Source organism: Falco peregrinus, chromosome 6 (genome assembly GCF_023634155.1).
Source record: "Falco peregrinus isolate bFalPer1 chromosome 6, bFalPer1.pri, whole genome shotgun sequence".
NCBI classification, from domain to species: Eukaryota; Metazoa; Chordata; class Aves; order Falconiformes; family Falconidae; genus Falco; species Falco peregrinus.
This window is the reverse complement of record NC_073726.1, coordinates 76,698,921-76,722,135: the sequence shown is the minus strand read 5'-3', so window position 1 is coordinate 76,722,135 and position 23,215 is coordinate 76,698,921. Positions and strand designations below refer to the sequence as shown.

The window sequence follows — 23,215 nt, the reverse complement described above, 5'->3', positions numbered from 1 at the left end:
AAGGGCCATGTGGGAAACTGTCAGGTTTGCTCCTAACTTAATAGCCTCCTTTGGAACCTGCCTGCTGCTCATTTTCTGGCACCAGGTGTTGCCTTTCAGAGCTGGGAGCTCACCATTATATTTTACAGAGAGAAAGTCTTGAGACCCAGTTTTTTTCCTCCTTTCTACCAGCCCTAAACAGATCTGATAATCTTCTTTGCAGATTTACAGTGCCGAACATCAGTCCTTCAGTAGTTTTCTCCTAATTGCTGTGGCACATTTCCACACTTTCAACAGTTACAGAAACTAGGCAGCTGTTGTAAGGGGGACAGGGGTAGTAAGCAATGGGGGAAATCCTTCATTTGCCTCTCACAGATGGAGAGAAGCTCCAACCTTGCACCTACTCCTTCCCTCTCAGTTACTCCCACACATGTGCCCATTATAAGGCTGGTTTCTGGGGGACTCATCTACAAAGCACCTGATACTATTTAAGCTAGGGCCGCTTTATCCACTCACTAGCTTAGCTTTTAAAGGACTTTGTTTTTTATAGTACTTTTTTTATTCTGACCTCTCAGTGCATGGAGATAGCTTGGTATATCAGGCCCTTATTCTGTTTGGAAACTTTGGGTTATTTTTAAATTATCAGTTTCTGTGCTATAATGAGGAAATTCCCTAAGAAAACACTACTGCTTGGATGACTGCTACTCTGTCAGAAAACTGAGGCAAAGTAGATGCAAATACGACACACATACCAAAGGGAAAGAAGTCTAGGGGAAGCTGTGACATAGAAGGTAGTGTGTGTGACTCTTCTGGTAAGTCATTACAGTTGTTTAGCCTTGTGAAATATTTTTAAAATTATTTCTGCAAAGGAGGGTTGTCTTAGCTTCATTAGTAACTGATTAGTTATGCAAGTCAATTAAAGTAATGAAAAAATATGGCTGAAGATTTACAGTAATTGGCATAAGTGTGATATTTTATGCAGACTTTTATTAATCATATACCGGCTTTAATGGAAGATGTGACTGATTAAGGCTAGTGCTGGTTCCAGTTTGACAGAAAGGCAAAGCGTGCACTGATAGCAGGATTAGCTGTGTGGGTTGCATTTTCAGTTGTCTGCCATTCTAGGGGTTTGAAAGCTTGATCTTGCAGCATGCCGAGGAAGGTGGTCTTGGACCTGGGGAATGCCCAGACAACTGCTTGGGAAAGTTCTGTTAATCCTGATCTTTGAAGTATCAGCAGTGCTGCTGGCAGATGTGGTTATAACATAAAAGCAATGGCAAGGGAGCAGCAGAGCCTTCTGTGTGGCCGATAACCTACTTGGATAGCTAGTCCAAACTGAAGTTGTGGCTACTGCATCTTCACAGCTAATGTAACCTTTTGTGACTGTCTGTCTTTGTGATATACTATACCTCTACTAGATTATTTGTTCCTACTTCTTGATCATGGTGTAAATGTAGCTGTCAGGGGAGGTTACTGAGTTTATATGAACGACAGAATCACTCTGATGCCAGCACTGATCCCTCACCCAGAAGACAGAATGCAGTCAGCTTTGACTGTGGCTCTTCCCACTCTCAATGTATCTCAGTGTACCCTCTCCACCAAGGCATGGACAAGTAGGGTTGCATGAATTTCGAAATTACTTTGTGCAGGAAGAACTCCACTGCATCCAAGACTGAAGGACCTTGTAGGTTTATCTTGAATTCAAAAGCTGATTTCTCATTGGCTTTGCTATGAATTTAGTAATTTTTTGGAAGTTTCTTATCTGACCAGAAAGGGCAAGAGTTTTATTAAAGAAATCAGGAATTACATCCTCAAAAGCTGTGTTTTCTTGCAGCAACTTCAGCAAATTCATGTTTATATTTAAGGAAGAAGTCCCAGAGACCTGTCAAACTATTACCCACTGCTGGTCTACAGCATACTGTGGCCAGCTGTGCCCAAGGGTAGCTAAGGAAGAGGAGAAAGAGCTGATATCTATTTTAATTTTGCAGAGCAAAACCTTTGGAATACATTGCTGTGTCTTCTATAATCTCCATATAGTACAATTCTACAGGCAGACATATGGGCACATGAGCATGTGAGTGCTCTGCCTCCAGTGTTTTGGGTATGCTGGGGCATTATTCGGAGCCAAAAATCCACTGTGTTAGGGGATGGGAGGAACTTAGAAGAGCAGACTTGCAGCTTGCCCAAGGCAGCCATGCATATGAGAACAGGATTCCCTCTTCACTTTGCTTTCATTTTCTGTACCACTGGTGGAGGTTGTATAGGAGACAAGCGCAGTGAAATTGCCTCTGTCCCTTCCCTCCCAACCACCTATGGAGGTCTGAAGCAGGAAGAAAAAGAAGAGCGGAAAAGAACACAGGATATCTCATTGCTTCTGTGGCAGCTGACAGAGCTGGCCAGCATGGAGGGCAGGCAGGTTACTGAAGTGGACCTGGAGCAGAGTAGGAGACTGAAACAGGAACCATGACCCCATATAACAGTTCTTCCCCAGATGTGTGCCCACAGCAGAGTAGCTGTTTACATCTCCTTTTCCCTGTACCTCCATGATACTCAGGCTTGCGTTTAAAGGTACCTTCCCCCTGCTCCGCCGCCCCCCCCCCCCCCCTTTTTTTTTTTCCCTTTTAAAATAAGATGCTCAATGATGTGCTTTCTTACTAATTAAGTTGTTACAGTCCTGGTGTACTTGCAGTAATTTTGAAGTCCTGATTCCACTTTGCAGGATGCAAACCTGATGGTTTTTGATTAATGAGTTGTCTGGTCATAACTTCTTAAAATGGGCTGTAAGTAATGTCTGTGTGAAGCATGGCATGCAGGAATGTATTGCATAAGTAATGTACCTTAAAGGTATCTTGTCATTATTTTGGTTCCATGAGTGAACTTTTTCTCACTACATGGATCAAATAGGATTTCTATGTGTAGTCTGAGCATGATGACACTGTCTTATCTAATGTTTATTTTAGCTGTGTTGTTAAAGAACCGACAATCTTCTTTTTCACCTCTGCAGTAAGTGGGCCAAATTCACCTGCGTTGAAGTTACGCGAGGCTGAATTGGGCTTTGCTTTTTCATAGAAAATGTGCTAATCAATGCAGAAAGCATTTCTGTTTATTTGTGTTCCAAAAGAAAGCATGGCTTGTGCAGCATTTCGTGTAACAAAAATCACATGTAGCCACTTGTCTTCATATGTGTGTGTGCCAATTTTAAACTTTATTTTAATTATCCTTGCCCCCAGCCCTGGTATGAACTGAATTTTCCATATGCATGTCTCAAGCACTTTTTAGGTCAAAGATATTTTCATATATTGTTTTTCCCCATCTATATAGGTAATGAATTGCAAGGGCATGGGAATCTGCTTGTGGGGAGTCAGCTAGGAATTCCTCTGAGAGAAGATCTCTCAGCTGCTGTACCTGCTGCCTGTGCTGAGCTCCAAACACCATTTAGGGAGTAAGAGCAGAGGGGACGGAGTATATTTGCCTCTCTGAAGTCCCAGTGATTTATGTTCCTTTCCACATTGCAGTCATACAGTCTAAATTACAGAACTCCTGAGCCTGTCATGACATTTGCCAGAAGATGGCCCACAGAGCTGGGGAGTCACTGAGCTAAAGAAATCTTGTCACAGGCAAATTTTTATGGCTTTTGTGTAATGAAAGACACGTTGATGGGAGAAGGTTGGCTGGCAGCAAGGGAGGGAAAAAGAGTCTTGCTCTCTGACTACAGATTATTTTCTAAGCTTTCTCTGCCTTTTGGCTGGCAGTATATATGGGATAAAGAGGAGTTAATGTAACTTTTAGATTAACTGCACTGCTCTTGGAATTTGTAGGTTCGTATCTATTTCATGATCTTGAGTTTTTGCTGAACCAGGTGACATGCTTACTGAGAATGTGAGGATTCGTTAATGTGAAATCTTGAACCCGGGCAATTGCAGAGGCACAGGTGAACAGAGCTGGTGTGTGAATTGTCTGCAGATGTATTCACGGAGTGCCATTCCTAGAGCATGCGTTTGAGTCATTTTCTAAAAATGTAACATTACTTCATTTTTTTGGATAATTACATAGGTCTAAATTGCATTTTATTTCTGACTTCCAGGTTGTTGTGGGAGATAAAGTTGTTCTCATGCCAGTCAATGCAGGGCAGCCTCTACATGCCAGCAATATTGAGCTTCTAGATAACCCGGGCTGCAAAGAGGTGAGTTCAGTGGAGGGAGGAGGGGTAACTGCTGATCTGACATGTATTATATGTTGGTCTTTACTGGTAACCAGAACCCACCATCAGCCTCATGCCAATATTAAACATTGGTTCCAGCTTGGCCTCAAAAAACCAAGATGTAATATACTTATTCTTGGCACAGTTCTGCTTGGCGCTAAAAGCTTTGTGAGGTTTGATTAAGTATATGAAGCTCTCAGTGATGTAGGAGGAAGTCCTCTCCCAGCAGCTCTTTCAGTCATCTTTGGTAGGCTGTCAACAGACAGAGTAGTGTTTTGCCCACTGAATCTTCTCCAACATCAACATCATTATTAATAACACTTGAGAGCTTCAGGACCCATGTTAGTAACGGTAAAAATTGGTAGCTAAGCCATGTCCACTGCCACCCTAGATGTGGTGCGGTCTTTTAGAAGAATAGAATGTCTCAAAAAGAAAAGAACACCCTTTAAGACTGTAATTGTGGGGTTGTTTTGTTTTGTTTTTCTTCCCCCTAAAGGTAAATGCTGTCAACTGTAACACAAGCTGGAAAATAACTTTGTTCATGAAATTCAGTAGTTATCGAGATGATGTACTGAAAGGAGTAAGTATGATTCTCTTTAATTGTTTTTTTGAATCTGAAAAATCATGCTATATTTGACTGTAGAGAAATATTACATGGTGAATAAAAGAAATGAGGACTTTATGGAGTTGTTGAGAATCCCTCTCTGCTGTCCTTCAACAACCAGAATATTTTTCCTTTGTGTTCTTGTTTTACTAAGTGAAATTGTTCGGATTGTACTAGCTTCCAGCCCCTTTTCACTCCCAGAGGCAACTGAGTCCATGAGAAAAGATGAAGTTCAAACCCAGAATGATGAGGGCTCTGTACAGAATAGCAGTGACACTTCAGCTTATGCCAAGGTGCTAAAAGCAGGTCTAACAGGCTTGCAGAAGGGAGTCGGGCATGAAAGATGACAATAGCTGTAATAAGACAATGTTGCTTTAAATGCTGAGGGATGGCACAGCTTCACGCCTCCAGATCATGCCCTGAGATCATTTACATTTTCATTTTAAAGAAATAAATTTGTCCTCACTTGTACCTTAATAAGTCATTATCAACTGGCTATTTTTCAGCAGGTATCAAGGTACCAACAGTTTTTGAGGAAGAATTTGAAAGGGAAATGTGTAACTCATTTTAGGGATAATGTTTCAGGGAGAGGCAGGAGGAAGCAAAAATGATGTTAGCAGAAAAAAACAGAGAGGGGGCATTGGTTTTGGTTGCAGACTAGAAGACGTGAGTTAATATGATAGAAAAATCTGTTCACTTTCCGTAAATACTAAGAGAGATTAGAAATAAAAAATCCATTTAGTAATGTTAGCTAGAATTAAAAATCACCTTTAGGTTAGTTGTTGCTCACTCTTCATTGCAGTGCTGTGGAACAAGTTTTCACAAAAGTGCGTGGGTATCCTGCAGGACTGAATTATCTCATTTGATTTCCAGACTCAGTGCCGTGATTGTGTGCTCTGCACTTGGTAGCTGCTTCTACAATAGGAAACTAATAAATATTTTCTTCACATCAGCTATGTTGACATCACTGGAGCTAGTACAGATATAGAGGATGAGTCTAGCAGCTTTGCTGCACCACTTAATAATGTTTCTTTTTCATGTTACTTTAGGGAGATGTTGTTAGGCTGTTTCATGCAGAGCAAGAGAAGTTTCTGACTTGTGACGAATATGAGAAGAAACAACATATTTTTCTTCGTACTACATTACGTCAGTCAGCCACTTCTGCAACAAGTTCTAAAGCACTGTGGGAAATAGAGGTATTATTTTTTCTTTTTATAAATATTTTAGGCCCCAAAGGCCAGGGTTCAGTAAAAATACTTTACCACAACATGAATCATTCATAGCCTCTTGATATCATCATACACCTCCCCATAACTATTATTATTTTATGAAGTGGTTTGTGTAGGATGAACACTGAAGAGATGCTTTATTGCTCTGTGTGTGGAGAGAGGATGTTTTCTTACTATATTTACCTGCACTAAAATGATGAAGAGTCAAATCCAGACTTGATGTAAATGTGCGATTTTATCAAAGCCGGCTGAATGACACTCATGTATCTGGAGTTCTGAGTGTTTATATTTGACTCCATGTGCAATATGGAATATTGAAATTCATCACTGACAAGAAATCTCACAAATGTGATCAAGTCCATTCTTCTGCAACAGGGCACATCAACATCTGTTTAAAGTTAGGCTGAATAAAGGTGGTGTTGCTGAATGGGGATGATTTTGAAAAGATGGCTAGCAAATATATTTTTGTTTAACTGAGGAACACTGGAAATGGATATGTCTCAAACCCTTGCTCTTCTGGTAATGTAAACCCTACACCCAAAAGTTTTTACATGTTGATCAAACTGCATTTAGAACAGAGCTCCTCACTCAGACATAAGGTTGATTTTTGTCTGAGTGAAGACTGTATAGAATAGAGTATATTGCACTTGTGGATATTTGAGATTACTCCTTAACAGAGACAGAACTGCTAGGTTTGAAGGTAGTAAATGACCTACAGCTCAGTCAAGGGGAAAAAAGAAATAACCTGGGATATTTTATCACTTGAACAAAAATTTATCAGAAGCCCCTGATGTTGTCGAAAATAGAGCTGATGTAAGCGGTGAAACAATATGAGAGATTTGAGTTTTGCTTTTAAGTAGTGCCTATGTAAGTGTAGAGCAGCCACACTTACTTTCTTGAGCACCTGATTCACATGATGTCACTTTAAAGCAAAATTTGGCTTATCATATTTGCAGGGAGTAGATTAATGAGAACATGGAAAGTAATAGCAGTAGTATTTTGTGGCACCTGGCAAGAAATAAATGTAACTAGTTGTTATCTGTTAGTGTGAGCACAGAATTCCTGTTTGTGGTAGACTTCGTAATTATGTAGTTTACATATATTTATTTGCAACAACCTGTAGGAAATGTCAGTGATTTAAGTATGATCTTGAGGACCATGATTAAAATCTGTACTTCTTCTTTTAGGTTGTCCATCATGACCCTTGCCGGGGTGGGGCAGGACAGTGGAATAGCTTGTTTAGATTTAAGCATTTGGCAACTGGAAACTACTTAGCTGCAGAGGTAAGAATGTGAATTAAACAAGTGATTGTGTGCTACCTAACCAAGAACTATACGTGTCCTGCTAATTCAGAACTGCCATAGTACGTAGGTCCACGATGTAGGTCTCTGAAAAGATCTCACACCAGGTCTGAATGGGGAGAACTGGATGTGCATTGCTGTGTCATGCTGTATTGCTATAGCCAGGGCTTGCAAGGAAAATTTTCTGAGCTACTAAATGCTAGTAGGTGAGTTCAAGACAGCATCTAACCTTAATTTCAACTGTGTTGTTTAATCTTGAATCTGCTGTTGTCATGGCAGCCAGGGCAAACACCAGTGTTAAATATCTACCATATTTACACTGAAAATCCTTGAATTCATTTATTTCTCTCTCTAATTTGCCCTTGTTTTTTGGATTAGGGTGGTGATCAGTCAAATATTCTTCTTTTCTGGCTCAGGCAGCCATATACAGAGTAAAGCTTTTAGAGTGCAATTGAGTGCAAGGTAATCATTGAGCTTGATCAGAGAAGTCTCTTTGCAAGCAGTAGAACAGATACTCTAAACTGCTCTAATTGAGGAGTTATCATTCCTTTTTTTTTCCCCCACAGGCTCTAGACTTCCTGAAAAAATGTTTCTATGGTGCTGATTTCAGTTTATTTATTGATCTCTGCCAGCCAGAGTGGGGTCCAAGGCATCCCTGTGTTGCATAGAAACTTGAGGAAGGACAAACTTGTGTATCGGTGTTGTGACCATTGGTGTTCTGCTAGTGCATTGTGATTATAAGCAGGTTACAGTGCTCTGCTGTTGCACTCTTGTCTTTTGACTAAAATTTGAATAAAGAAAAGTCTAAGGTAGTCTTTGCTCCTTTTGGTGGAACAAAAGGTCTGAGAGGAGAAGGAAGATTTTCCAACTTGTCTGGTTATTATCTGGTACTTCATGTTAAGGCAAAATAGTGTTACCACTCCCCCAAAAAGCAGCTTTAATATTGTTTAAGACCCATAATTGTCCTTAAAATAAAACAGTGCTCTTGACAAGCAGCTGGAATAGAGCAGGTAATACCAAGTTTCTGAAATGGGACAGTCTTCAGTTTTTTCCCTGGTTGCAAGAAGCTGTGAACTTTTTAACTTGTATCTAACCCATGTTAGAACTGGTTTGTGTCCAAGGTGTATCAATGGAATGAAGAGTGGGTGTTTTTCTACTGATTTAGTTAAGTCTGTGTAGGATTGTGTCTTTTGACTTACGCTTGGAAGTATGAGTGTGAAAATTTACAAGAGCCAGTTATATATCACTATATATTAGGGAATCCCTGAAAAAAGACTTGCTCTAAATGAATTGAATTATGTTTACATCAGTGCAACTTCTGTGTGTGGACAACTCCTTAGTATTACCAGGCCGCTGATTTCGCTTTCCAGCTCCTGTCTCAGCCTGCACTGATTTCAAAGTAAGAGCAAACAGGAGCTGTCAAACCTTTATGTATTTCTAATTACATCAAAACCAGTGTAAAAACAAACAGTGGACCACCAGTACAGATACTAATATTATTGTCTATCTAAGACTGAATGTAATTTGGATCTTTTCATTTGTTTTAGCAGTAGCTCACAGTGAAAGTTAGAAACCTCATAGGCCTGAGCAGCAAAGAGCATCATCCCTGTAGAGGCAGCGGACCGACATGCCTTAACTGCTCTGCTGTACACTTTCGCCTCCATACTGCAGCAATACTTCAGCTTGGCTGAAGCTGGCTGGCTTTATAGTGTAATTACTATTAACTAATATTAGCTAATTTTCAAGAGGAAACCAGTGCTCCCACCTAAGGGAAGGTTTCATTTTCCTCCCTGCTTACAGTGAGAGATGCTCCTAGTAGAAAGATTTTATTCAGGCTAGGTAGTCTGATGGAAGGTCAAGAAAGGCATCAGGCATTCTGACTGATGGGCTTCCTTCTCCCACCATACCTAATCTGCTCGGGGATTTTCAGGATAAAAATCTTCAGGTGAAGAGGCGTCACACTGCATTGAATGTCGAACCTGAGCTTAGGTCCTTTCTACCTCTGGAAAGGAAATCCCCATCATGAAGGCTTGTAATACAGAGAGTACAATTGGCACAGTAGAGTGAGACATGGAAGAGCATTTGGGTTTGATCAGAGGTGATATGCTGTGACTGGAGAGCAGCATTAGCTACTGTATCTATGAAGTGTAAAATACCTGCTGGTGGAGATATTAAAGGTACCGCTGTAATAAAAACCTGTGAACTATATTTTACACGGTTCACGTGTCAGGCACAACACACCAGCCAGACATACACGTCAAAGATTTATGAACAGGCAGGCAGGCGTCTACTGTGCGTGAACTAACTTTAAATCAAATGGGCAAAGCTTAGTGAACACTTAACTGTGCTCTTGCAGCACAGGAAGATTGCTCATGGTATGGATTATCAACAGCATCGCACATTGCCATGACCTGATTTTGTTTAAGTTTCCATGATAAAGAGACCTAGAGCGGAATAATGAGTATGAATACATAGACAAAATTCATGAATCTTTTAATGATTCTGTTGTTGCCTAATGATATAATTCCTGTCACATTTTGAGCTGTTGTAAATCAGGATTGATCACCGTTTATAACCATTTTTTTCCTTACTTACTTTTACTTCCTTCCTTCCATAAATCAGCTTGATTTGTACCATGGAGGCTTTTACAGTGGAATCTTGCATGGGTCAAGTCTCAGACAATGAGCAGAACTGTTCTTCACCTGGGTGTCTCCTTTTGTTCCTCCACAGTTAGGCTTGCACCTTGTGTGAGCAGTGCTGTGCCTCCTCATTTTCTCTGAGGCATCCTGTGCCACATATAACTGGTCAATCTGATTTGTGATTCGGTGGGTCACTACTGAGCCATGTTGTGAAGGGATGCTACTGCAGCTTGTTAAGGCTGGGGTATGATCTGGGGACTAAAAAAATTCAAGACACTTGCTCCAGAGAATTGAGTAATTTGAAACTAATAAACTTAAAGGTGTTCAATACTACAGTAAGTAAGTTTAAAAAAAAAAAAAAAAAAGTGAGGCAATACATTTGTTCAGGAAAAAAAATATATAGGTGAGTACTTGTAAATCTGATTCTTACAAACTTGAGCGAATGAAGTCAGGATGTCTTAAGTTCTAAATTCCATGTTCCTAAGAATCACAATTGATCATCCAGATTTTGTTACCTTTTCAAAGACTAAGGGTCCTCTGATACCTCTGACTTCTGACACAGTCTCAGATAGTACCACTTCCTTTAATCCTCTTTCCACCTGGCATTACTTAGGCTAATTTTTCATTAATATGCTTTGAAGTTCTTTAAGACCCACTAATACCATAAAGCAACCAAGACCCTGCTACCAGACTATGGACTGAAGGTGGGCAACCCTGAAAGACTCACTGCTAAAGGAGACCCAGTGGAAGACATTTGCTAACTGCACATAGCTGCATTGTCATTCTCCAATTACTGTGCATGTCCTGGGGACATGGTCTGACAGGTCAGATGGATGTATGCTCTCAGTTACTTAAGGTACAGGAGGGATATGATGAAGAAAGGGTTTCATGTTTGGTGGTAAAACTTGGGACACTAGAGATCTGGATAGGTGCTAGTGTCTGCCACTTGCCTGGCATTTGGAAACCTGAAGCCACTGGCTCAGATGTTCCTAAAACATTGAAAACTTAAAAAAGTGGAACCAAGTACTCAGCTGAAAAATTGGAAAGAGAAATTCTCTTCTTTGGAGGCAGTGGGAGTTCTGCTGTTAGTGTCAGAAGGGCTTGATTTCACCCAAAAAAGCTGAGCCAGATCCTTAGCAGGAGATTTAGACGCTAAGCCACCAGCTAGGATACAGGCTGCCAAGTTTCATTCTCATCTTCACAGTCAGCAGTCTTTTAGAAAAAGTTCTGTAGAAGGTTCTTTTTTTAGCCCTGGTTACAGCAAAATGACCCAAGTTATTCTGAAGTTTTATATTTATAAAGAGAGGCTGTAAGGTTAGGTGAAAATGGAATGCCTCAAAGTAACAAAGACTTTCCTTTTTTTTTTTTTTTAAAGTCTTTTCAGTGCTTTTACCATGTGTAGAATGCACCCAAATCTATCTATCTGTGTGTGTGAGCGAGCTGCAATTTACTTGAACAGCCTTTCAAACGCTGCAGGTTGGGACCACACAGCTGTGCCTTTCTCATGAATATACCTAACTTTTTCAATATTCTAATCACCCGGATAGAAGTCTCTTTGAACTGAGTATCAGCTTATTGATTGTACTGAGCCAGAACATGCACCTTTAATATTGTTCTCCATGTGTACAGCAGCTCCAGTTCTGTGTTTTCTAAACTGGATAATCTGTACCAAAACTATTAATGCTTGCTGTATGAGGACGTTAAACAGAAATATGTGTGCCCATGCATATGTATATGCACACACAAGAAATGCAGGATAAGTCTGTCATTCGTATTAAACTTCTCAGTTGAGATTGATATTACTAAAATAACCACACAAATATATATATATACACAAATATCGAATCACACGCTAGCCTCAGGTATTGCAGTAGACGATAGATGAACCACAGTACACTGCTTGTGAAACATTGTGCGCGCATACATAATCACAGTGTAGAATTTGAAAGGAAAAATATGTGGTAATTCTGTTTTACTTAGTTGAATAGACTAAACTAGAGTTACTGGATACCTTGGCTGAGGTATGGCAGTAAATCTGCTGAGGTAATTGTCTTTAACACTTAATTAACTATACTATACTAAATGAATTAAGGTAATGCAGGTAAGATGGCAGCCTTAATGCTTACCTTCTGCGATTCTTTGAAATTGTGGCTATAAACAAAGCTTCAGATTATTACTGTGCCTTCCAAGCTAGTGCGGAGTACTGATGTTGTTCCAAAAGGCAATCTGTGCCCTGAAGTTCCTCTAGATGAAAGAGAAGAGTGAGAACAGGGTGGCCAAATGCAATAGGTTGAAGCAATGAGCTCTGAGGTAATGGCAGAACCAAAGATACTTTTTCTGAATTGTAGTGTGCTTCATTCATTAAACCAAATTGTTGTTCATATAAAGACCCTTATTGAGTAAAGCTCTTGGGAGTAGCCTTGTCTTTGAAGTCGGTGGAACATGAACATCTATGTGCTTTAGGGGTCAAGGGTGTCTCAGATACTGACCTGATGGGTTTGGATTTCCCCTAACAGTTCTCACTTGTGCAACCACCCCCTGGACATTGACTATTGTAGGACTGAAGCCCCCACAACAGACACGTTTAACTTCTACATAGGAATATACTTCATAAATGGCTTGTACGGGATGGTTGGGATGGCAAGCTCTTTAGCACATATTCTGATGATGGACAAGTCACAGAGATAAAGCTGTGCACTAGCTAGCTACTTTGGGCAGAAGCAGCAATCTGATGTGCATCCCCAGTGCATGTCCCACTGGAAAACTCCTCTGGCCTTCTTATAGGGTTTGTTTTCTTCTTTCTGCAAGAGTGAAGGTGCAGGGTTTAAGCTGTAAAATGGATAAACTCCCATCAGAGTTCTGTTCTAAACTCTTTTGTTAAAGTCCCACGTGAAACATACTTCCAGCTTTGGCATTATTTTAGCACTAGATTCTCAAAGGAGCTTCTTTTGAAGGTAGGTGTGATTGAAGCCAGTTGGCCTGAGCAGCAGAGGGTTACATGCACGTGAGATGAAATGACAATTATATGAATATTCTAAATTGAACAGTAAGTCCAGTCCAACTCACCAAGGCTGTAGTTCGGTGGTAAAAGCACTTCAGTGGCAACATGGGCTTGCAGAACTGTCGTGTTTCTGCAGGTACCTGGTTGTGGTCCTGTGACAGAGTGTGCCATCCCTGAGGTGGTATTAGCACAGACTCCACAGTGCAGGGAAGAGGGAACAGTCTGTGCTGCACGCAGGGCTGCTGAGCTGAGGCACCGGGGCACGAGCGGCTGGGGTGGGTTAACAGGAGTTGCTGAAGGCCTTGCCTTGCGGGGTTGTCAGCTGAACTTCACCTTGTGCTGGGGTAGACCACTTGCTGAGAAATCTTGAATCAACGGCCAATAAAAGTTACTCATATTTCTGTCATCTTTCTTGAGTCATTTCTTCCCATATTATGTCACAGTTCTGTCAGAACTGCCCAAGTTTCTTTTCAGAGTAGCTTAAGTACATCACTCACTTTAAATTGAGAACTGCTGTTAATCTTGGTTTATGTTCTTTTAAATGGATTTCTGTTATGTCTCAGTATTAAAAACATTAGCCAGCCGTATGATATATGTCATTACAAAGCCATACTATTCATAATAAATTTAATCCTGTTGTAATAATCACTTGATTTGGATAATGGTGAGTATAGTTGAGCACATGTTCAAGTTAATATTGATAGAAAATAATTATCCCCTGCCTTCTGAATAGGGCATAGTAAAGAAGCGGAACTTGCTACCCTGAGAATACAAAACAAAGCACTTAATGAGATTTTAAGAAAGATTACATATTTGTATCAGTAATAGTATCTTCAGCATTAGCTATGAAAAAAAAAATGTAAAAGGGAAACAGTTCCTCTTTAGTTTTATGGACTTACTTTTCTTTCACCTTCTTAAACTGCTGTGGAAAATGGAGTACTGCATAGGATGTTTTATTAATGCAACTGAGACTGACTATTTGAAGGCCATAATTTAGGCCTTTTGATATCCAGTTTTTAGAAATTGGACTACTGGCAGAGGCCTCCTGTGTTCAGGAAGCAAAAATGGACCACTGTTTGCCAGAGTTTGTTTTTTGGGTGACATGCAAGCAAGCCTTTGCAGAAAAAATTATTTATCCTCTGATCATACAGCTCATGCAGGGGAGGAGAGCACAGTGGTAGATGCTCTGTGGTTCCTTCTGCCTTTAGAAACAGTATGGCAGGTAACTGGATAAAACTGGGCTTGTTTAACTGAGATGTGCAGGTGCGTTTTGCTCAAGGGTAACAGTTTGCAAACCGGAGAAGGTACCAGGAGATGGCAGCATCCACCAAGACCTTCACACATCTGCTCACACATTTGATTTGTTGATACTGCGGGACCTCCTTACCTGGAGGTTGCTTCAAAATCTTCCATTTGAGTCTTTTTTTCCCAGTCTCTTCATTAAATGTTAATACAGCATTCTGATTAGTTTCTGTCTGTTGGTCTCAGTGATTAGAGGTTCTTGTTAGAAAAGGGCTTGCCAAGGTGACAGGGTGAACTCAACACCATAAGCCTTATTTCTGTTTTTCACGTCTCATAGGAGGCATGTGGTTTTGTTTTAAAGCTCTATAAGGAATGAAGGATAATTTACAGCTATGTGCGAAGAGATGGAAGAGATACAGAGACTAGAGGAGGAGGAGGAGGATGGATTACTGATTTACAGAGCCCGTCTAACCTGTTCCACAGCCTTGGATAGGGCTTTTTAATGTGACAGAGTTAGAAGCTGTCCATTTAGCAAAACCCAGAGCTAGATTTTTCCAAGGTTTTTAAGAATCTTGAGAATGCAGCTAAGCTTCTTGAGCTGACTTGTATTGACTTTTGTGGAACTTAGGAACAACATTTGCATCTGTCGGTGTGCAAATACCTTCAGAAATCTGGATCTCTGAGGAAGGTTTTTTTCCCCCCAGCCAGCTAGTTTTGCAGCAGTGGTCTGTGACTCTGTTCAGCTAGGCTTTTTCAGTCCTGTCTGAAGTTGGCTGTGTTTGAGCCTTGTCTGTATACATGTTTAGGAGGAAGGGAAGTGTGAAGCCATTAATGCAGCATTTATTGTCATTTAGTCATTGTAAGGACTGCTTCTGTTATTAAAAATATGACAACTGCTGTATTGCATTTTGATGTGTTCCAAAATAGCAAATGTAGACATGTGGTCTGTTCTTTAATGCATTTTTTTTTGCTTATTATTTCAAGATTATTTGAAAAGCTTTTATTCAATTATATTTGTGTATCTTTTTTTTTGATGCTTGGAGGTTTAGAAGGTTTCCCTTGTTCCCTTGTTTGTTTTTTATTGTTGTTGGGTTTTTTTGTGTGTGTGCCTGTTTGTTTTTTTAACAGTAGAAATGTTATAATGTCTGATCCAATCATCCCTAGTTATTTCTGGGAGGACCACTGAAAGACATGTGGGATATTAATATTTAGAATGTAACAGTTGAAGAGATGAGGATGCTTTTTCGCATAGCACATGTTGGCGTGGAGCCGCTGAAGCGCATAACTCATAACTGAGGTTATGGCCCAGCATTCAGGTTAGACTAAAGCGTCTCTTAGACATTTTTCTTTCTTTTGACTTCCTCTGCAGAATGGGATATGGCCATGTGGGACTGAACACCATGTGCTGGTGGGTGGTCAGGTTCTTTGCCCTTGATCACAGTAGAAGCAAAGGGATTTCCCAGTCACCGCTCCCTCCTGGCCTAATGTAGAGCTGCACGTTGTGGCGCCTCCAGCTCATGCTGCTGGTGTGAGACCTTTAAATCAGTGGTGAGTCAGGCATACCAAACCATTGGCCTGCCATTGCTTACACAGCAGCTAAAAATGCCATCAAGGTGACCTATCCTTTCTTCTTGTGATGAGGGTGAATAATTGGGACAGGCAGGCATCAGAGCTGATTCCTATTCATGTTTTGGACTAGCAGGGACAGCTGTCGCTGTCCACCTCATGCTGCCTTGTGCCACATGGGGGGCCTGAAGCAGACAAAAAAAATCAGCCTCCCAGCACTCCCCGGAAACTCCTCTGATCTGCTAAGACATGGCTTATAAAGCAAAACAGCAGAAAAATGCAGTCCTGAAATAAAAGACCTTTAAAGACTTCTAAACTTTCCTCAGATGATGACTATCAGGAACTTTGTGCTGGTGCTGTGGCAGGATTGAATGGGTTTTATCGAGGTAGAGTCATAGCTAGTCTTTCTCCAGCAAGTTAATAAAATGGCAAAAGTCCTTTGAATACCACCAAAGTCTTTGAAATTGTGCAAAAGTCCTTTGGATTTATTGAAAGCTAATCAGTATGACATTAACAAATAACAAAGCAAGCCTAATGAAGGTAAAAGATTTGAGAAATGTTTTTTTTTTCTTTTGTGTTGGCTTTTTTTCCTGAAACACTTGCCCTTGTTGATTGGGTGACAGGCAGTGTGTTAACAGGCTGGTTATCAAATGAAGTGGGAACTGTTTATGTGTGTTGAATTAGATCCTTTTATTCTTTCTCTGTCAGGGTTTACTTCATAAATGTGCGTTTTAACCAAGTTGTTAAAATGCTCATTTAGCTGAAATTTGGCAATCTAAATCTTTCCTTGATGAGATGTTTTAAATATCCTTTACCTAGTCAACAAAATTTGATTAAAATCAGCATGGGTGTTTCTTTCCCCAAACTCCTCTCTCTTCTTCTTATTTGTGTCCAAAAATAGCCTGTTTGGGTACTTTCCATGCATTCCTCTAAGAAAGCAGCATTCAGCATGAAAGAGATATTCCAAACTGTTTGTCCACAGTTGTTGGACTGTAAAGCATATTTTACTAAGTAAAGATGCAAAAATAAAATTAAACCCAGGAATAACATGTTAGTGAGAAGTGTTCTGCTCAATTGTAAAATCTCAGGAGATTATGCACTGTGTAGTTTTATGTATTAAAACCTTTAAGATTTAGCTTTGCCTAGCTTTAATCAGTAGGAATATCATCAGTGGAGATGACAGAGCCTGGAACTTCTAGCACTCAGTCTAGCAGAATACCTTTGAGAATTACCAGGGCACTTGCATTCTCTGAGCACCAAGTACCAGAAGTAACACACAAATACACACAGATGAAAGTTGTCTTCCTGCTGTGCAGACTCTGCAGGAGGATGATCACATTGTGAGGACGCTAGGCAAAAATTCAGGAATGAGATTCCTGATAATTCCAGTTAACTTTAACCAGAAACAGTTAAAATACTTTGTCTATACCTCAGTTTTCCACCTGTAAAAGATGGCTTCTATTATGTGTTTGTCACACATACTTTCTACTGGGGGCTTTCTGCTGCTCCCACAGTATGAGTATATTAGTATATGTATGCATTCATATGTCTGCTTTTTTTACATACCGCTGTGTACAAAGGCTGAGCCTGCAATCTGTCTAAGAGCCATCAATTTTTATACATCCAGGAGGACCACTTGCAATGCTGACCCTGACCTTCAGGCTCTTTCAGATACCCTGTGCAGATCACAAGTTGGGAATTTGGCTTCTTACAAAAATGTGCAAGTAAATGCTAGTTTTGTTTAAAGGATGTATTATCTTCTCTGTAGTTGCAAGTCTTTCTATAAATGCCAAAATAGTCGATTTTCATGTTTAAAAATATGATTTTGTGTGGTAGTTGTGGCCTTCTTATGATACTGAATTTTATTGTCCGCTGTTGAGTCTGCTAGGCTGCTTCCACGCTCTTTTCTCCCCAGCAGATTTAGATTCCAAGACAAATTGAGGTCCCAGATACTTCTTGTGAACTATATTGTGCAAATTGCATTTGCAGGTACAGTGGTGCTTCCCTGTTGATAGGACCTTAGCATAAGGAAAAGCTTATGCAGCACCTAAGTCACTGTGTACTGTTAGCCTGTGCGTGTAAAACTGTGATGTCTTCCATGGTGCTGTGATGTGAGAGAAAAGTTGATACAGTAGCCCCATTTTCTGGAGCTGAAGAGATTTTATGTAGGCTGGAGGGTGTGTAGAGTTGGGTCTGGGTTCATATGTATAAGCAACTGAAGAAGATGAAGTGTCTGCGTGTCATAAATCATTGTCATTGGAGCTGTGAGAGCTGATCACCTTAGCCTTGCCCAAATGCAAAATCCCCACAACAGAGCTGGCCTTCTGCATGGTGGTGGAGTGAAGGACAAGCACAACTACTATCAGGTGGCCAGTTCACTGCTTTACTGATGTGAATTCTTCTTTGTCCTTCCCTAGTTGTTCTCTACTAATGCAGTCTGTGTTACTTGATGTAGACCACCTCCCTTACCATCATATAGCGATTGCCGTTTACTCATGTAGTTGGGTTGTGTGGCCTTATGTAGTGGGTGAGTGTTGGGATGTTATGGTGAGTCTCATGAGCTTGCCATAACATGGAATGAGTTTCAGCAGGGTCTTTGATATTGTTTATCTTTCAGCCATGAGGCAGCTGAACTCTCATTTTGTGATACCTTTTTTGCTCCCATGCATGGAAAGGTAAAAAATGGCTGTAAATAAGTTTGTTGAAAAACAAGCAGCAGGGAATTAGAATTTCTGGATTATTCTGCATTGGAAAAGAAGCTGTTGCAGATATACTCAAAAAAACCCCCAAACATTTAACGAAGTTATTACAATAATGACTTATACAATCACACTTGCTTGAGCTCTGCAGTTTACAATGCATCGTGTTCTCACTCCATATTGACTGTATGCACCTTCCAGTGGTGTTTTATAGAAATATACAGTACTGTATTTCATCTACATTTCAGTAACATTGCAAATTCAACACATCCAATGACACAAAAAAGCTTGAAGGCTGCTGAGCTTCGACAGGGCCCATTTTAGCATAGTATTCTTAGTACTAAACACCTGCAAAGAATTTTACTTGCTTTCATTAGCAGCAAGGAAAAAAGTTATTAATGTTATTTTCAAGGATTCTTTTGTTTTGGAGGCTTACTGAAGAACATGGAAGCGATCTTACATAAATCAGAAAAAGCAATAGATTTTGGAGCGTTAAGACTGTCACTGTGTCCTTAGCTGATTGTGCTGTACTTCAATATTGAAAAGGACTCAGAACAAGTGTAATATGACATGCACTACATGATTTATGCCACTCTACCCGAAGAATATAGTATGGGATAATGGCTAATACTCATTTTCAGAGATACTCAGCACCAACAACTTCAGCTGAAATGAAAATGAAAGTGGCAGCTGCTCAGCACAGCCAAAAATGGGGCTGTGAACATCAGCCCTAAAACTGCCTTCCATTGTGTTTACAGTTTAACATCAGCATCTCAAAACTTTCTGTAAAGAACTACTTTTTAGTTACATTATTTCTGTTACAGTGGGGCAAGAAAACCCGTCATTAAGGATGCACTTTATTTTTCATTTGAGCCTTCTGTCTCCCTCAGCCTCAGTCCACAAGTGAACTATTTTGGAGATTTGAGGGCAATCTGTTTAGTCATTTCTAAGTAGGCAAGAAGTGGCGTGGGAGAGAGTTTTTCCTAGTTTTTCCTGTTGCTATATTTTTTTTTAAAGCATCATTATGGTGAAAGCAAACAGCTGAAGAATAGCAGAATTCAAGGCCTGATTCATACTGGGTAGAAAAGTGTATTCACTGGGGCCCTTAAATGAAACACTATAGATTTATCCCGTTTGAAGATATAGTCCTCAGTGCACAGTTCTCTCTGGTGCTGATTCTAGTGTCAAGCCTGAGATGACTCAAACTTTTTCTTGCTTGCTTACAGCCAGCAGAATCTGAAGGTAGGGTAGAATTTAGCCTTTCTGTACCTTCCCTGCACCTGTGCTGGAAGGCCAACATGTATGGCTGTGACTGAGGAGCACTGCCTGGTAATTTTTTCAGTTCTGGATGGAGGACCAAAGGTACAGAGTCCAGCTTGGCTGTTAGAATGGGCAACTAGAATTATTCTGAGGTGTCAGGTGAACAAATGTAATGCTGAAAGAAGTGTGAGAACTTACAAAGAAACCAAACCTATCCGAACAGTTACATATATATGTATGTATAACTTCTTGTTGTCTGTTGTTCAGCGTTCACACCCCATTCCTGTTGCCGTATAACAGAAGTAGGTGGGAGCAGGAGCTAGGAGACTGTGTGAGAGTGTCGTGGAGGAGCAAAATGCAAAATTTGGAATAGGTGTCAATGCAGGGAGGAAAGCAGGCTGTCTAAATTAGATTTGTGAGGGTAACACAGTGGCTAATGCTAATACTGAGATGAAGACGGGGCAATAAACCTCTGGCCATTTCTGTGTTAGCACATCAAGTCATGATGCAGAGGGAAGGTATTTTCAGCAGTTCTAGGAATATCTAAAAGTTTTCCTCCTTTCTTCAGGCTCATGATGTGGAGAAGAGCTGGCTTTTTTGGCGGTAAAGGGATATAAATGACACAGTATTAATAAAAACCTTATAAACTTAATAAAAACTCTTTACAATAGTTGTCTGGGTGTTATTAGTTATTAGCCTGTGTTGTTAGATGTATGATGACATGATATTGAAAAGTTTTACTGGAATTCATTCAGCCTGCCCTGTGTAATTCACTTCTGACTCTTGCACGCTGGTAATGTCAAATTCAAAGCCAAGAAAACAACTGTACTTATCTGTAAGATGTATACATTGTTTGTTATTTAAGAACTAAATTACCTTATATAACTAATAATTTCACTTTAGCATTTTCAATGCTTTGACAGCATATCTTCTGTCAGGGAATATGGTAAATATTGAGGCAAAATTTTTTCATTATGTAAGTCAAATCTTGAAAGGTTTCATGTGCAGCCAATGTGTGGGCATATGTGTGTTTGTTTATTTGAGTATATATCTGCCTACATAATCCCTCATCTTCTAGTCTATGTATTTTTGCTGTCAAAAGTAAAATCCTATTCAACACTGTTAAATAGTAATACTTTACACTTACTATTATATAGTCTTTCATTCAAGCTTCTCATGCTACTTTAGTTATTAATTAAGGCTTGATAATCCTGGCATGACATAGAAAATATTATCCCCCTTAATAATGGTTAAACAGAACCACAAGGTAACTAAACACTTGTCTGTAGTGGCATTGCCATTCCTGTTTCAAAGATGTGTTTATTGGGAATCCACTGTCTTCCTGTAAAATCTCAGTAGACATGAAGCACTTTAATTTTTATCTCAATATATTTTCTCAAGGTCAGTGCTGGAAGTGGCTCTGTGTGTGTGTGACTGTAATTTGCTGTGTTTAGGTCAGTAACTATCTGTGCTGTCTTCATTGTTTTTAGTTTTGGTTGTTTGAGATTATTCTCTTGAGTTAACAAGCTTGATTGCAAGATGCACTTTTTTGAAGTGAGGACATAGCCAGTTAAGTCAGTCAGAAATTGAATCAGTAATTCTTAGACTCTTGTTCTCATATTGCTTCTAAATACTCCACTGTCCTTTTGCAAGATGGATACATAATACAGAACTGAACCAAACTCTCCCCCTAGTTCCTAAATGTCTAAAAGCTATCAAGATAGTATTTGACTTCTTTTCTTTTCCAGCTTAACCCACACTATCCAGAAGGTAATAATGAAGGAAAAGCTTCGGTAAGTGGAATTTATATTGCATATGATCTGGGAAATACTGTATCATGAGCCCAATACAGCCCAACATAAGATAGTCCTTCACAGCTTTCCTTTTACTTATGTGTTACGGCTGCTGGGATTGTTTTCTGTGCCCTGTGTAAGCTAGGGTGCAGCTCAGAACTGGTGTTACAGAAAGTTTTCCCTCGTGTAATAAAAATGATATGAAACACATTCAAATTCTGTATCAAATTAGCATTGTGTGGAAGCTGTTCTGCTTGGTGACTGTAGATACAAATTTTATAAATTCTTCCCAAATCAGATGTATTACTTCATGGCAAGCCCCACCATACTCTTTAGCAAGAAAACCAGAGACAAAACAAAAAAGTCTGGTTACTTACATGCCAATACCAATTCTGAGGCTCTGCTAGTGGAGACAAGCCTCCTTGGAGCATGTTTGTCAGTCAAGTGTGGCGCTAAATCTAAGAACATGCTGAGACTCTTTTTATTGCCTATATTGAATACATGCAAGCAGATATTCAGGCACAGGCTTAGCCTGAGCCCTGCCACACTTCAGGCAACTAGCATGACATCGTTGCAAGGATCCAAGTTGTCCTTGCTGCAGTGTGGATGGGTTGGACATAGGCCTTACATCCTTTGCCTAGGAGGCAATGGCCTTTGCCTTGTACAATGTCAAGAGCAGGCTAGCTTATTCTAACTAACGAGGCAAGGCCAGACATGTTGTTGATAACGTGTGAAGGAAGTGGAGTTAAAACCCTGGGAGAATCATACTCTTACTGAGACAACAAATAGTCCCCCCCCGAAATTACTCCTCCATCAAGTTCATGAGATTGCCTTGAAAACATCGAGGTCTTCTTAAAAAAAATAAAAATAAATCAGTGTAGTTTATTTTTGCCTTCTGGCTTTTGTTCTTTAGGAGGACACACTTTCAAGTTTTTCTCTGTACAGGGAAGAATTTTTTATTTTTCATGAAACAAACCCCAAGATTCTTACATAATTGCATGCCTTCGGGACTGCAATTTTAATAAAAATGGAGACTTTTGCAGGAGTTGGCGACATTGGTTTTCCATCTTCCCTGGTATTTGGTATTAATGGTAATATAGCAATAACAGCTAAGCTGTCCAGAGAAATGAGAATTCTCTCTCATGAAAATACAGATGTTCCACCATTTTTTTTCTCATCCGTATTGGAATGACACTTGAAGCCCTTGGAGCTTTTGAGTGGAAATTGAGCTAAGTTCTAGAATACCCTAGTGAGGAAGGTGCTTGCTTGGAAAAGCCTGGGTTCGTGCTTTTGCTCTGTAAATATTCGAGCTCATCTCTTAGGCTTGCATCTGCATTAACATTGTAGTTCACACCATGACAGCACTTCTGAATCTCCGGATTATTCCCTTTTTAAGACACTCCAATTCACTTTGCAGAGCAGTCTCAGGGCGTGTAAACTTGTGTTCTGTTGGATGAAAGTTAAAAAGGGAGGCACACCCCTGGAATGTATCTACTGGGCTCCAGCCTTTCATCGGTGTGAAGCCCAGAAAACCAGACTACAGCTAGTTTGAAGTAACACCTATGAAAACATGTGTAGGGTAGATAGTAGGCTCTCACCACCGAAGATCCAATCCTATTATACCACACTATACTAATTTAAATATAGTATAGGGTTTCCAGTTGTAGCAATTCCAGTTCATCTAAATAGTTAAACGTTCCC

At 40.0% G+C, this 23,215-nt stretch overlaps 1 protein-coding gene across 4 annotated transcripts in view; it reads left to right on the top strand.

Moving 5' to 3' along the window:
* ITPR2 (inositol 1,4,5-trisphosphate receptor type 2) overlaps positions 1-23,215 on the top strand; it is a 268,298-nt gene that overhangs the window by 45,601 nt on the left and 199,482 nt on the right. For 3 of the 4 annotated variants that reach the window (XM_055809373.1, XM_055809376.1, XM_055809375.1), the window contains 5 exons: positions 4,064-4,162; positions 4,677-4,760; positions 5,834-5,980; positions 7,201-7,296; positions 21,470-21,514. In XM_055809373.1, the coding sequence (XP_055665348.1) occupies positions 4,064-4,162; positions 4,677-4,760; positions 5,834-5,980; positions 7,201-7,296; positions 21,470-21,514 (471 nt within the window). The remainder of the gene's footprint in view (positions 1-4,063; positions 4,163-4,676; positions 4,761-5,833; positions 5,981-7,200; positions 7,297-21,469; positions 21,515-23,215) is intronic. The other variant, XM_055809374.1, reaches the window with a different exon arrangement.